At 40.1% G+C, this 14,202-nt stretch overlaps 1 protein-coding gene across 3 annotated transcripts in view; it reads right to left on the bottom strand.

Moving 5' to 3' along the window:
• The window catches only part of kcnd3 (potassium voltage-gated channel, Shal-related subfamily, member 3), a 68,455-nt gene extending 55,428 nt beyond the window's left edge, over nucleotides 1–13,027 (bottom strand). For 2 of the 3 annotated variants that reach the window (XM_056772336.1, XM_056772338.1), the window contains exons 1-2: nucleotides 12,535–13,027; nucleotides 10,468–11,644 (exon numbers count right to left, since the gene is read on the bottom strand). In XM_056772336.1, coding sequence (XP_056628314.1) covers nucleotides 10,468–11,570 — 1,103 coding nt within the window. In that variant the 5' untranslated portion in view covers nucleotides 11,571–11,644; nucleotides 12,535–13,027. The remainder of the gene's footprint in view (nucleotides 1–10,467; nucleotides 11,645–12,534) is intronic. The other variant, XM_056772337.1, reaches the window with a different exon arrangement.
• Nucleotides 13,028–14,202: the final 1,175 nt, after the last annotated feature.

The following is a 14,202-nucleotide window of genomic DNA, read 5'->3' as shown; positions in this document are numbered from 1 at the left end:
AATATCTAAATATGCTTAACAAGTGCGTATTTATTTGTGCTTTTGATGTGCGTTTCTATGTGCTGTTTTGCAGTGAGTTCAAAGGTTTTATCATTAACCTAACGATTTACAAAAACAAATGCATCACATGATTGATGATTACAGCGGATTGGCTGGAGCTCTGAGTGTGTCAGAGGTGATTCTGTCTTTCAGCAGAAGGTGTTGCTGAAATTGCCTGTGTTATTAACCAGCCATTTGTTTGCCTCAAGCTGTTTGACCACATCTGTGTGAAGTAGGGACACCCGAGAGGACAGCGGTGTGACCGCAGCGAGATGAGCTCCACCGGGATGCTGATGTTCAGTTTGTTTGACCAGATTCACCTTGACTCACTCAGGCCATTCTACTGAGAATGTAGTAAGAGAGAATATGAACATTGTAATGCAAAGGGAAGATTATCAAGGTAAAAAATGATACAAATGCATTTAAAAAGAAAAGAAGGTTGTGAGCAGATGTTTTATAGTGCGATTTGATTAATCCTTAAATGAAGGAAATCGCTGTGGGAACTGCACAGGTGAGACATAGATAGATTATTACCCTAAGTAGTTGTAATTCCTTCAAAGGAACATTCAATAAATAAAGATTTGAATGCTGGTTCATTATAATAAGTAACTTTTCAGAATCACCCCAGCAACACAAGGGTCTGATAACAATACAGAATGCTACTCAATTTCGATTATCAGGTTTTATCACAGTTTTGCATTGATGCAAAGCAAATTTGCAGTGTTGAACATTGAATATAGCCATAAATTCAAAAGAAAAGAAAATGTATATAGAAATAGAATTATTTAAAAAAGGAAACAATTATTAAAATGACGAATTATCTTAAATACACTCCCTGGTGAATTCCCTGCTAAAGAAAACAGCTAAAACCAGCTTGACATGCTAAAATGGGACCAAAACCCCTCAAAAACCAGGTTTACCACCTTAACCAGCTAAAGCCCGGCAGGTAGACCAGGCTAAGCCAGCTTATGTTTACATTTCTGCATTTGGCAGACGCTTTAATCCAAAGCGACTTACATTGCATTGTACTATCTGGTTTCAGCTGTTTTTCTAAGTAGGGTTGACATTACTTATAATAAAATAAAATGTGCAACTTATTTTGATGAGTTGAAGAAAAAACTGCACTAATAATTTGATGTGAAAACTGAAATAATAATTTAATATGAATTTAAAAGCCAATTTGATTGTACTCAAACTTTTTATAATGTTATATATTTATCTAGATAGTTTTTAATCTATTTTATTGTGTTAGTTATCTGTATTTTTTAAGTTATTATTACTTAATCAAAACAACCCAACCGCAGGTTTTTTGATATAACTTGAAATGCACAAAAAGAAACACGATTTATCTGATTTTGAAAATAAACTCTTCATATCAGTAAGAATATTTAGACTTAATAGTCACCAAGCACACCGAAGCTAACTTTCTGTCATTCCCTCTCCTTCTCTTTTCACACATTCACGTAAGAGGTGATGATGTGATTGAACATGTACTATCGCTGTAACCCATCATAGTCTAAATTTTCTGATGTACTTTTCAAACATTTCAAACAAACTCCCTCTGTCTGTGCCTATAGTCCTGTAATTAAAGAGCTTTAGATTACAGAGGCCAGTAGGCACAACAAACCACACTTTCATGCCAGAGTCCATCTGTTAAAAAGCTTGATATTTGTTTTTATCAGCGCTAGCTCAGAGCAGCAGGAGCTATCAGTGCAGAGTCATTAATTAATTTGTTGCCATGGGCAACTAATATCAGGGGTAACATAAACATTGCATAAGACACAATGATTGTTTAGGGACATTAGTATGAGCATCAACCAGCTGGGGCCGAAAAGATCTGCAGGAGACAGAAGGATATCTGCGGGTGCGTGCTCATATGTGTTCAATTATATGTGTGTGCTAGCTTGTGCACGTGCATCAGTATGTATGGAGCGTTACGAGTGCAGTCATGTGACTGTAAAACCATCTATTTCACTACTTTGAATGAGTCACTAATGATGATTAAATTGAAGCCTGGAGACAAAAACAACAGACATTCATACACCAGTTTATTCAATGCAGCAAGAGCTGTCATGAGTTCTGAATTCTCACAAGCGAATTTTACATCTAGTCATGCACATGCGCATGCATAACATAAGACACACTTGCAGGGAAACATATGCACACCCCGAGCAGCAGCTGTTGGTGCTGTGGAGTGAAATCATTATTCAGTCTGACAGTATAGGAGATTCATTAGCAGCAGTTAAGATGACAATGGTCAATGACCAAATGCATTAGACGAGATAGAGAGAGACATTTGTTTCTGTCTTTCACGCAATCTTCCACCTGCTTTATGCATTTCCTCGCTACTTTCTCTACCACTCCATCTCCTACTTTCTTGCAGGATAGTCCAGAATAACAATGTTGAGACATCCAAATTGAAACTAAGTGTTTAAAAAGGAAACGGGTAGTTTCACTTAACTGCAAGAATAGCTATATGTTAAAGTTTTTTAATGAGGCATCATAAATATGCATCTAACACATCATCTATGGACCACTTCAGAAGGCTGGTCCAGAAGAACTTTCTGTTTCAGCTCTTTAACGCTAAACAAACATTTGAACAAAATACAACCATCTGACAATGTAAAAGTAAATCAAAATGTTAAACAAATATCTTTAAGATTTAAATATATATGTACGATTTTTAAAAAAGTAATAAATACATGAAAACTGAACCCGGAAGTGCTTCTGGACCAGTGTTTACACTAGTCTCCATGGAGTTGACATTACATCACACTACAGGAAGCGATTAGTAATTTCGTTAAGGTAAGTCATTATCCTCACATATTTTCTCAAATTATTTATTATCATTTTTTGAGATGAGAGATGTATAACCTATGGTAATAAATACGCATGTACAGTATACATTGTGCTGTGTTTCTATGTAGTGGTAAGACTAATGTGTCAAATATTTACACTTAAATGCTCCATTTATTTGAGTGTCGAACCACCTTCCGAAACCTTCACGATTCAGTGTGTGGATCAGCTTCACTCAACAGAGACAGAAACCTAGACGTGAAACAATTACAGCTGAAAAAAACATACCCGACACAAACGCTTAGCAGCTGTCTAAGGTGGAGTGTGTGTGTGTGAGATAGAGGGACAATTCTGTGATTTTCATATCCAAGACACATCACACAGCTGTGTTAACGGTCATTTTCACACAACAGCACAAAAATCATCATCATCATCATCATTCATGACAATCTATATACAGTTTAATGAGCTTTTTATGACAACGAACACACATTTTCCCAAACACACAAACATTACGGGCTAATGAATTCTATCACACGTGATTTCAAGGGCCTCAGTGTATCAGCTTATTGCAGATTTTCAGCAGGGAACAATGATCCTTTCCACATGCAGAGAAGAGAGACAGTGAGAGACAGCAGGCATCATAACACTACATACATCACACATTATACAGCACTATAAAGCATCATTTAGCCCATAATCTCAGAACTCTAAATTCAAAGCTGATCATTAGAGATGATAGACATTACAGAGTTTAGATGCTTTTAAAAGGCTTCAAAGGTCAGACGTCTTGTTTTACTGTCACGTTCCTTTTGTGACCTTTCATTAAAGTAAAGAGCTTGCCCTAACAACACTTGTCGTCTTACCTTCTGCAAGCAACTCTAAACCAGCACAAGAACAAAAGGACAGAGAATCGGTACAAAACCCCTTAAAACCCGATCAACAGATCAACAAAAATTGCAATTGGCTCGGAAAGCACGTTGAAATGACTGTAAGGGTTATCGTTTTGATGTGTTTACGCTGGACGCAGCGTAACTGTATCTTCCTTCATTGATGTGCCCATTATATGTCATCAAATGTGATCACTAATGGTGGAAGCGAGTTTTTATGGAGGGCTGATGGGATGAAACTGCAGCAATTTGGCCATCATAGAAACTCGAAACCTCCCCAAGTACAGAACCCTTTGAATACAGCCAGGCGAAACCCAAACAAACAACTGAATATTTATCCGTGTCTGTCTTCTCTTCTGAATTCTTTTTCTATTGAAAGAAGCACTACTGTATGTCTGAGTGTGACCGATCAAGTGAGGTTGCGTGTCGGTCTACTCTTCTGAAAAAGAATTATATTGAAAGAAGCACTACTGTATGTCCGACTGTGACCGATCAAGTGAGGTTGCAATTTATTTTGTTTGTTTCTGGCGAAATGGATATAGTTATAAAAATATGGATAGATAAGAGAGATGTATATGTAGTTGACAAATATACCATACATGTGTCCTATGGTGTGACATGGCAGAATTTCTGTGTAACAAATCTCCATTAAAAGGAAGGAAGGAGGCGGGAACCGGAAGACATTTTATACATTTAATAAATTAATATAAAAGCCGGCGGCCCCTCAAGGACGACTGCCGACGAACAAAACATGAACATAAATATAAATACAAACATAACATAAGTTCGGGCCCGGTCCTCTCTCTTCGACGGTCCGGTCGCTCGTTCCTTTTATATGCTCCCATCTCCTACGTGATTCGAGGCCGGTGTGCGCACAGCTGGCGCTAATTCACAATTACTCACCGGACTCGAACCACGGTCTCGCCCCGCCTACTCTACTACATTCTGAAAACAAACTGTTAAATAAATATTTTTTATATTATTATAATATAGAATTACATAAGAGAGATTTAACTAAATATCTTAATTTTTGCAGTCACACCATGAGACACATTTAGGCTACGTCTTTTTTGTCAACTGCCCATATAAAGAGATGAGTATGGATGTGCCAAGACAGAGCTCAAGGTCAAGATTACTATGGATGAGATCGGTAGAGTGGTAAAGTGACAAAGAGAGAGAGAGAGAGAGAGAGAGAGAGAGAGAGAGAACGAAAGAAACCTTGTTCATAATAAAATCTCGTTGGTTCAAGTTCCTTCTCATCATAACTGATCAAATATGTTTTAGTTTTCTGATCAGTTCGCACATACAAATTGCTTATAGCTAGAAAATTGTTGTGTCACATCTAATCAGGACACGGTGAAACACTGTTAACTAGATTGAAGAAGGACTGTATTTCCATTTAACACACACACACGCACAGATGTATTCTCAAAATAGCCATTTCCTGCACACCTGCATACAGCTGCTAGACTGCAGTCATCTCGCTGATATGCCAGCGCATAGGTGCATGCGAGATACGTTTGAAAAGGTAATCACATGCAACATACAGCAAAGAACACAAGATCAGGTGTGCAACCAAATCCAGAGTCTCCTTAATGCTACTGAAGGTCCATTTGTACTTTCTTTTAAAACTACAGTGTACTCTAGCCAGGAATGGTTGCTCTTACACAGCAAACGCCAAGAAAAGAACAGCTACTGTGAACTCAATGACCGCTTGACACACACACATATACACTAGCAGACACACATGTTCCCGTAACGATCCAAGATGTCTTCAGTTTGACACCCCACAGCCCTCTGTGATTATCATCATTCAACCTGACTAATGGATTCAACCTTACTCCTCTTTCTCTTTCTTATCATCCTCTCTCTCATCCTTTGTTCCCTTGAATCAATGCTTCTGATCAGTATTGACAGAACAGGTTCACCAGCAGCAGAATGAGAGAAACAGAAGCAGGAGAAAGAGTCAGTTATGTGTCGTGGCAAAATGGTGATCTATGCAGCTGTTGAAATGAGGACGTGAATTTCGAGTGTCATGTTAATTAATGCTTGTAGTATCAACTGAAAGCCCTTATTACTGGGAGGATTTTTACTGCAACATTAGAGCACACAATACATAAGTCCGTAACATAAAAACACAGAGTGCGTATCTTAACCAGTACAACCATCGGTGCAGGGTTAGAGGCCAATAAGATACATCGAGAATTGTGTAGAGAGGGATAATGAAATGATACCAAGGTATTCTCGTTGTCGCTTCTCCAAGCCATATGGTCTTTTTGTAAAGGTCATTTAGAACACGCTACTTCACCTAAAGGTCAAACCATCTTGTTACGACAAATAAATAAACGAACAAACAATATCTATTCTCTTCTAAATCCCGAACCCTCATGTTTAACGCAGAAAGATAACTGTAAAAGCTCAAAAAGATTTCACAACAGACTCCATCATACGGTCAAAATCTCTTTTTCCTAACGGTATTAAAACGCAGATAAACCCTCCCTTGGTTCTGCCGAGGTTGTTCCAGCAGTGTTCCGAGCCAGATTAACAAAAGGACACAAGTGAATCAGCATTTGGACAATTTACGAAACCTAGAATCTGATGCCGGGGCACGGCTGCGGAACACGCAACACAGGGTTTGCAAGCGTTTTGTCTTTGGTATGTCACTCATAGTCTCCATTGTGGCCAAAGGTTAATCTGTCTGTCTCTCCGTACTGTCTGTGTCATCCATTCTGTTCTATTTTTTCGAAACCTTTAACCTGTCGTCTCGCCAAGACAATACACAGAGCAGTGAAATCCAATGGCATGAGCAGCTAAATTCATCGTAACTGGTATAAAAAAAACGGCAGAATGATAGAAAATTAAAGGGCTAGTTCACTTAAAAATGAAAACGTGTTGTTTTAAACCAATGTGGAACAAAGTTTAATATATAAAAAGAGAGTTTTACGGCAGGATATCCAAGCTGCTGTGTCGTAAATTGAAAGAGGAGAGAAACCAGGGACCATGGTCACCATTCACGTTCAGTGTATAAACAGAGCAGTCCGGACATCCTGCCTAATGCGGCTTTCACATAGGACACGGAATGCGATGCGGTATGAAACTCATTCATTTTAATGGCTTGCGCCGCGCATGGGTGGTTTGTTGCTGCGTTGACCAAAGCGCACGAGCAGTGGAGCATACCGCTGTCGAGCTTGCATGCACGCAAGCCATCGGTCAATGTTCAAAATAGTTCAGAGATTGCCGCTGCGCTATATGACGATTACCTGCATGGCCAATAGAAACAAGGCATCCAGGCGTGGGAAACAAAATGGATGAACAGCTACTGTGTGTGTCTGAATTTTCGGAACTGCACAACACAAATTTGTGCAAGTTGTGTCATGGAGACATGTCAATTTAAGTTGGCATGTCAGGTGTGTTTTTTTCAGGCAGGTATCTTGTTGTAGGGGGGCAATATACATGTGAAATGGACATGGGCATTTTTTCCCCTCCTCTATTGACACACATACACCTGGAGCAGTGGGCAACTATCACTGGAGCACTTTGGGAGCAAATGGGGGGAAGGTGCCTGGCTCAAGGACACCTCAGTCCTTACCCGCCGGCCTTGAGAATCGAACTGGCAACCTTCTGGTCATGTGTCCAACTATCAACCCATTAGGGCACGATTGCCCATTATTAGGCCACGACTGCCCTCTAGCCTCCTCCGCTACTTTGAAATAAAGTTATTTTGCTATAAAAAATGTATAGAACTCCCGCTGTTTTGAAAACTCTGCCTGCTTTGCTCTAGCCATCGCAGCGCAAATTGAAGGGCTACGCTGAACCCAGAGGCCAGCGCAGCACATTCCACATCCTATGTGAAAGCCACATTACACATCTAATTGTGTCCCACATAAAATAAATAAAAGGATAAGGGTTTGAAATAATCCTGCGGGTATGGAAATGAAAATATTTCATATTTGCCCTAAGAAGGGCCCTTATCTTAGCAATAGTGTGTGAAACGTGATAAGTATAATGAATGTCTCTGCAGGGCAGTGGGTCTGCAGTTTACATGTTAACACCATGTCACACGCAGGTAAAACAGTCACCTGACACCGAAACAGCTGAACTGCAGTGCTGCGTTTCACACCAGCCAAGTGCGACGGAGACCCCGGGTAATGTGCACTTTAGTGTGAATGATTTTGGGGAAAAAGAGAAGCAGCGATGGTGTTAAATACGCCACTGCATTGGTCAAAGAAAGAGACATTCACGCAACCTCAGAATCAACAGGTACATCTGACCTGTGTCTCATGAGAAAAATGTTATTTCTCAGAGATTGCTTTATTGTAGATTAGGTGATTTATTGTGTTTTGTGTTGGATATCAACTTTCTCAGATGCTTAGAGGAAAAAGGTATTATTCGTGTAGATTATATAGATTTCAGATACAATCTTTACTTTTTTTTACTAATATTAACCTTAAATGGAAAAACTGGCAAATGTTCACTGAAATGAAATGAAACTGTAAAAAAAAAAATAACACTTCAGTACAGGGGCCCATTCTCACTATTAACTAGTTACTTATTAAATGTTGGCTGTTTATTAGTATTTATAAAGCACATATTCTGCATGACCATACTCTACATCCCTAATCATACCCAATACCTTAACCAAACAACTACCTTACTATCAATAAGCCACATATTAAGAGTTTATTGGGGAAAAAGTCATAGTTAATGGTTTGTTAATAGCAAGAATTTCCCCCTATACTGAAGTGTGACCCAAAAATAAATTCTCAGGTATACTTGTGCAAAAGTTTCCATTGCTCCCTGTTAAATCTTACTGCCATCTAGGAGAAACAATTGAGCTATTAAAGAGATCTCATCTGTTATTTTTCTTAGTTCCTGGCACAAACAACCATTCGATGAACTGCTGGGATGTAAAAATGTTACTTTCTATCCGGTCTGAACTTCACGGGATGTAAACACACGCTCCTTCATACAGGCAATGAGAACGTGACGTCAGCGGGGTTGGAAATATCATGGTGGTTTACATTGTTCAGCAGATGTACCTGAGAACATTAGTCACAGTGACACACACTTCAACAGCGTGTTTTATTGATGAGAAGAGTCTCTCCCTTTCGTTGTGGGTCAAGTCTCAGATGCGGGTGGAGACTGGATCTCTGCTGAGAATGTAGTAATGAGTAATGAGATCCTCTCTACCTCAAAATACATGTAAAACTAGCCGACAACAAGACTGATATATACAATTATTACTCAAGCATTGCTCATTCACAGCCGATTTACACGTTTTGGGCATGAGTCATGACATATATGTATAACAAATAAATAAATAAATAGGTTTGCGACTGTTTGTAACTGAACCTCAAAAAAAAAAGACTATTATCTGAACCCGTGCAATGGTTTCTATGTGTGCAAGCAGACACAGCTGTATTCATCAAGGACCGAATCATTTGGTAATGTAGCATTCATGATGTTCTCCTCAACCATGAAGGAAATTATTCATCTTGTTGTTTTGGGGTCACAGAGCTCGCTGGCAGGTGTATCAGCCAATCGACAGAGTCGTGTAGCCTACTAAACAGGAAATCAAAGGCCGTTTTGACTATGCAGCTCCAATTTCAAAGACACCGTGACACAGCAGCCACAGCGTTTGTCGCTTCACAGGTCTCACACACTTGCTTTAGCATTCACACACAGTCAATGACTTAAACCATAAACCACATAACAAAATGAAGACTCATGCAGTAATCATGTAAAATTACACTTTTTCATAAAACCGATCGTGTCAAGCATCAGTTAGCACGTGTATAAACAGCCTGGGATTTGCGAGAGTAGAAATGAATGGCACAAAACAACTCTGCAGCTGCTGTCCTGTTGTTACAGTGTGGGAGCGAAACGCTGAAGGATGTTCCATCGCCTGCTTCACAAGATCTTAAATATTAATTGGTGTATAATAGGGATGAATAAAGTCTAGCCTGGGGCGGTGAGTTAAAATCCAAACCTACCACTGTTTTGAGTAGGGATGACTGCAGTCAGCAACTATGGTCATTAGGTGTTTTTAAATGCAGAAGATACTAGCGGGTAACTTTAAAAAGGAAAATCCACAGGCAGGAGGGACACTGCTTTCCCTGGGGATGCCTTAAAACAGCTGTTGCTGTGTAAATTACTTCACTTTGAATGTTGGATTGGTTTATAAGACAGTGTACACAGTAGGACTGTAGCTGTTCAATGTTTACTCACTCTCATAACTCACAGGACTTTTGCAGACGTAAAATTGATAGTTCACTTAAAAGTGACCTTCTTGTCATTTCAAACCAGAATGACTGTTTTATTCTGCAGTGCACAAAAGAAGATATTTTGAAGAATATTGGTAACTGAATGACTGTGGTACCTAATGACTTGCAGTGGTTTTGTGTCTATACAATAGAAGTGAATGGACCATTGCTCGGCCACCAATATTTTTCAAATGATCTTTTTTGGGGTTCTTAAGAAGAAACAAGTCTACAGGTTTGAAATGACATGAGTGTAAGAAAATGATGACAGAATTTTTGGGTGAACTAAAACTTAAAAAAAAAAGAAGTCACACGTGTTTGTGATGTCTTGAGGATGAGTAAATATTTACTTATCGAGCTATATGATTCTGATCAATTTCAATTTTTGGTTAAATAACTCTAAGATGTACAAGGATGTGGCATAATACGAGTTTAGGGCCAATATTTAGTAAAGAAAGTCAATCTGAGAGGAAATGACTCACCCCAGCGTCGTCATGGTTACAATGGTGTACCAGAAGGAGGCTGGAATGCTGGTAAACTTGCTGGACGAGGAGCCTTTCTCAGCGTAGAACATCACGGTGGCAAAGATGATGATGGCCATGGTGAGGGAGAACAGGAGGAAGCCGAGCTCGGATGCGCAGCTCTTCAGCGTGTAGCCAAGGATCCGTAGACCCTGGGAGTGCCGGGAGAATTTAAAGATCCTAAAGACGCGGAAAACCCGAAGCGTGACAAAAGCCCCACTCACGTCCTCGTTGTTGGTCATGACGAGCCCGATGTAATATGGCAGGATGGCCACAACGTCTATAATGCTCATTACGCTTCTCATGAACCGGTACCTGCTGGGCGCTGCGAACAGTCGCATCAGATACTCCACAGTAAAGATCATTACGCACGCTGTGTCCATGCAGAAGAACGCCTCTGTGTAGCGTTCCCCGCAGGGTATGTCTCTCTGGTTCGGCATAGAACCACACGGAACCGTTTCAACCACATTGGTGATGACAGATATGGCAATGAAGAACCCGGTCACGTAGTAGAAAACCAGGGCCATAGTGCTAGTGTGTGGGTTCTCGAAGGCTCTCCACATGGTCTCACGGAAAGTCATGTTAGGTAGTTTGCTGTCTTTGTTGTCCTCAAGGTCGTCCATAAGGCGCTCCATGTTCTCCCTCTTGCGGTCCTTGTATTCTTCGTAACAACAGTCGCTGATGATCTCAGGAATGATTCCAAAGAACGCCATCTCCTCATCGTAGGCAGAGATGCACTCATAGCGGGGGTAGTGCAGCTTCCCTGTACGGTAGAAGTTGAGAATACTTCTGAACAAATCTGGATCTCGGTCAAAGAAATACTCCCTAGTTTCCTCGTTGAAGAAGAACTCTTTTTCAGAGCTCCCTAAGAGCGTATCAGGGTAGCGGTCTAGAGTGTTTCGCCAGGTCTGGAAGCGCCGGCCGCTGACATTGAGGATAATAAGCTCGTCCTGTCGCTTGTTCTTTGTGGTTGGTGCAACAGGCATGGGCAGGTTGGCCACGGGCATCCATCCTATGGCCGCCGCCCGAGCGAAAGGGAGCCAGGCTGCCACTCCTGCAGCCATGGAGACTCCGTCTGGGGTCGAGGAGACCAGATCAAACACCTTCAAAACCAGCTTGACATTAGGTTAGACCCCATCTACACAGAGAGACAAAGAGAAAATGAGATATAGTGAGAGATTTTATGATGGAAAGCAAGGAGGAGAGAAATCCAATGGGAGTAAGAGAGGGTGTGAGACAGATATGAAATGGGAGTGAAGAGATGATGAGAATGAACGGGATGACAGTAAAATAGAAGTGCAGAGGAAAAAAGAAGCAAGTAAGTAGTAGTATTGGAAAAGAGGAAGATAACAAAAATGCCAAAATAGGAAGGACAAAAGCAACACAATAGAAATATTACAGGGAAAGAAAACAAATGTGAGAGGAATGATGCAAAGATTAAAAACAAATTATAATGAGAGAATGGTAAGCTGTTTGAGCCAAGGTGAAAAATATAATTTAACCTCTATGATGTTAGTTCCAATATTTTTTCTTCACCAAAGCAAACACAAAACATGACAATAAAAATGAAACAGCTTTTATCAATACATTTTCAGACACAAATAAAACACTATTTGGATTTATTTTACTTTTACTAATAAGATCTGTTTTGACTGATTATTTTCCAAAGGCAGCGCCAGCACAAACTCGTTAAGGAAAGCAGATGACATTGCAAATGCGATCTCTAAACAATATTTATTCTCAGTTCATTTAAGAGCGACCCTCAACTAAAGCACGATTTCTGCTCGAGCTCTTCTGCATCTGCATTCAAACAGCATTGCGAACCTGTTGATCTCAATGCAAAACAAAAACACTAATATCATCTACCCATAGCTAAACAATAATGGTGCTAAGAGTTACATTTTTACAGAAGCGCAAGTAAATACGAGATAATATGAAAAGAAATATAGATGTTCAACGTGAATAATACCAACATTAAGGATAAATAAACAACACGCAACTTTAACAGTTAAATTAATTTGTACTTACCCAAGAAAAATCTTTTAACTTTTCCTTTAATGGCTACATTTACGACATTGTCTGATATCACTTCAAAAGTGTTGTGCCGGAATTCGCACATTAATGCGTAATACAGGAACACAAGTAAAAATGAAACTTACAAATAAAATAACCAGCGTAACTAGTGCAAGCTGAAACAAATAATAGTTTACAGTTTCATTTGTAGCGCTTTGTCACATCCTTCCCTGTGTACTGATCCATTCGCTCGGACAGAAATGCCGCACCGTTCGCTCGTGCGCTGGAAGTGACTTCCCGCAGGATGCTCGGCTGATGGATAGAGGTGCTAGTCTTTTCCCAACCTCTCTCTCTCTCTCCGTCTCTCTTTCTCGCTCTCTGCTCTCATCTACATACACCAGCACACTCCCTTCCTCCCTCCCCGATGTTTCTCCGCTGCCAGGTCTCGCGCTCTCGAGTTTGGCGCTGCGCGCGCGATGTTCGTGGAGCGGAGAGAGCGCAAGGCGCACTGATGCAGTTTCGGCTCGCTTTCGCACCAGTGGAAACGTGTCCAGCAGTTTCATATCGCTCTGATTTCACCTGTAATGCATTACGATCGCATGCTGCTGCTTTGTTACCTGAACCGATTTAGAAATGGGGACGAGGTAATTGATTCAAGACAACCGAGAGCGCGGGTTTGTCGTCATCCAGCCCTCAGACATGACATTCAAAAAGTCTCCTTTATGACGTCCAAGTCTCATATCGATTGTTATTGCTCAACATAAAAATAGCCTAACTTAAAAGTGCTGTTTTTACGCAAATAAATCCAAAGTAGGCTAGCCGATTTTTTAGATCACATTTTCGTTAATCAAATACGTCATGTCCCTTGATGACATGTCAGATTTGTCATGCCATGATGAAAATGATCTATGGTTTTATTACTGTAAAAGTTTAGTTACAATGAATTTTTGGCAGATTAATAGCTAAAACAAATACAATGGTTAAACTATAGTTATTGTGGCAAAACCATAAATTTGGGACTACTGCAAAAGAAAAACACTATGAAAAATCTATCCTTGTGCTAAAATCATAGTTCATTTTCATGAGACAAGTTCTTCAGCTCTTGCATGATTCAATATCAAAAGCGTAACCAACAAATGAATGATCAAACACAAAGCTATAGCTGCTCTCCCGGCTAAAAACCAAACAATATGATTTAATTTCCAGTGTTCCGTTGACATTAATTGTGTATGTGTCAATTATTTATATTCCTCTCATTTCTTGCTGTTATTTTCTTTAAAAGTTGCACAGTGAATGAATCCCAACAGTGATCGGGTTTGGAAATTCTTGATGAATTAAGTGCGCTGATGTGCCTTGTGATGAAATTGTGTTGTTGAGTGTGGAGCGGGTTCTGATATGTGTAACCACACATTCGCTGCTTCAGTAAGCAATATAAAGCCTAATTAACTCTTCTGGGACTCCTGGATCTCAAAGTGGGCCCGAATGTTCTGGAAAATACCAATGAACAGAGACGGGTGGTGAAAAACCAACCCATACGGCTCACCTTTACAGCTGAGCGCTTTCTCTAATTTCTCTGTTCGGTTCGAAGCTGCATGCTGTTTTGTGAACAACGCATAACAGTTGCTGAAGAGACCTTCGGTGAAAGTGGAACACAAGCACAGAAAAATAAAAGCTTGGCTTCGA

This window comes from Triplophysa dalaica, chromosome 18 (assembly GCF_015846415.1).
Source record: "Triplophysa dalaica isolate WHDGS20190420 chromosome 18, ASM1584641v1, whole genome shotgun sequence".
Lineage (NCBI taxonomy): Eukaryota > Metazoa > Chordata > Actinopteri > Cypriniformes > Nemacheilidae > Triplophysa > Triplophysa dalaica.
Note: the sequence above shows the minus strand (reverse complement) of the source record. Positions and strands in the feature narration are given on the sequence as shown.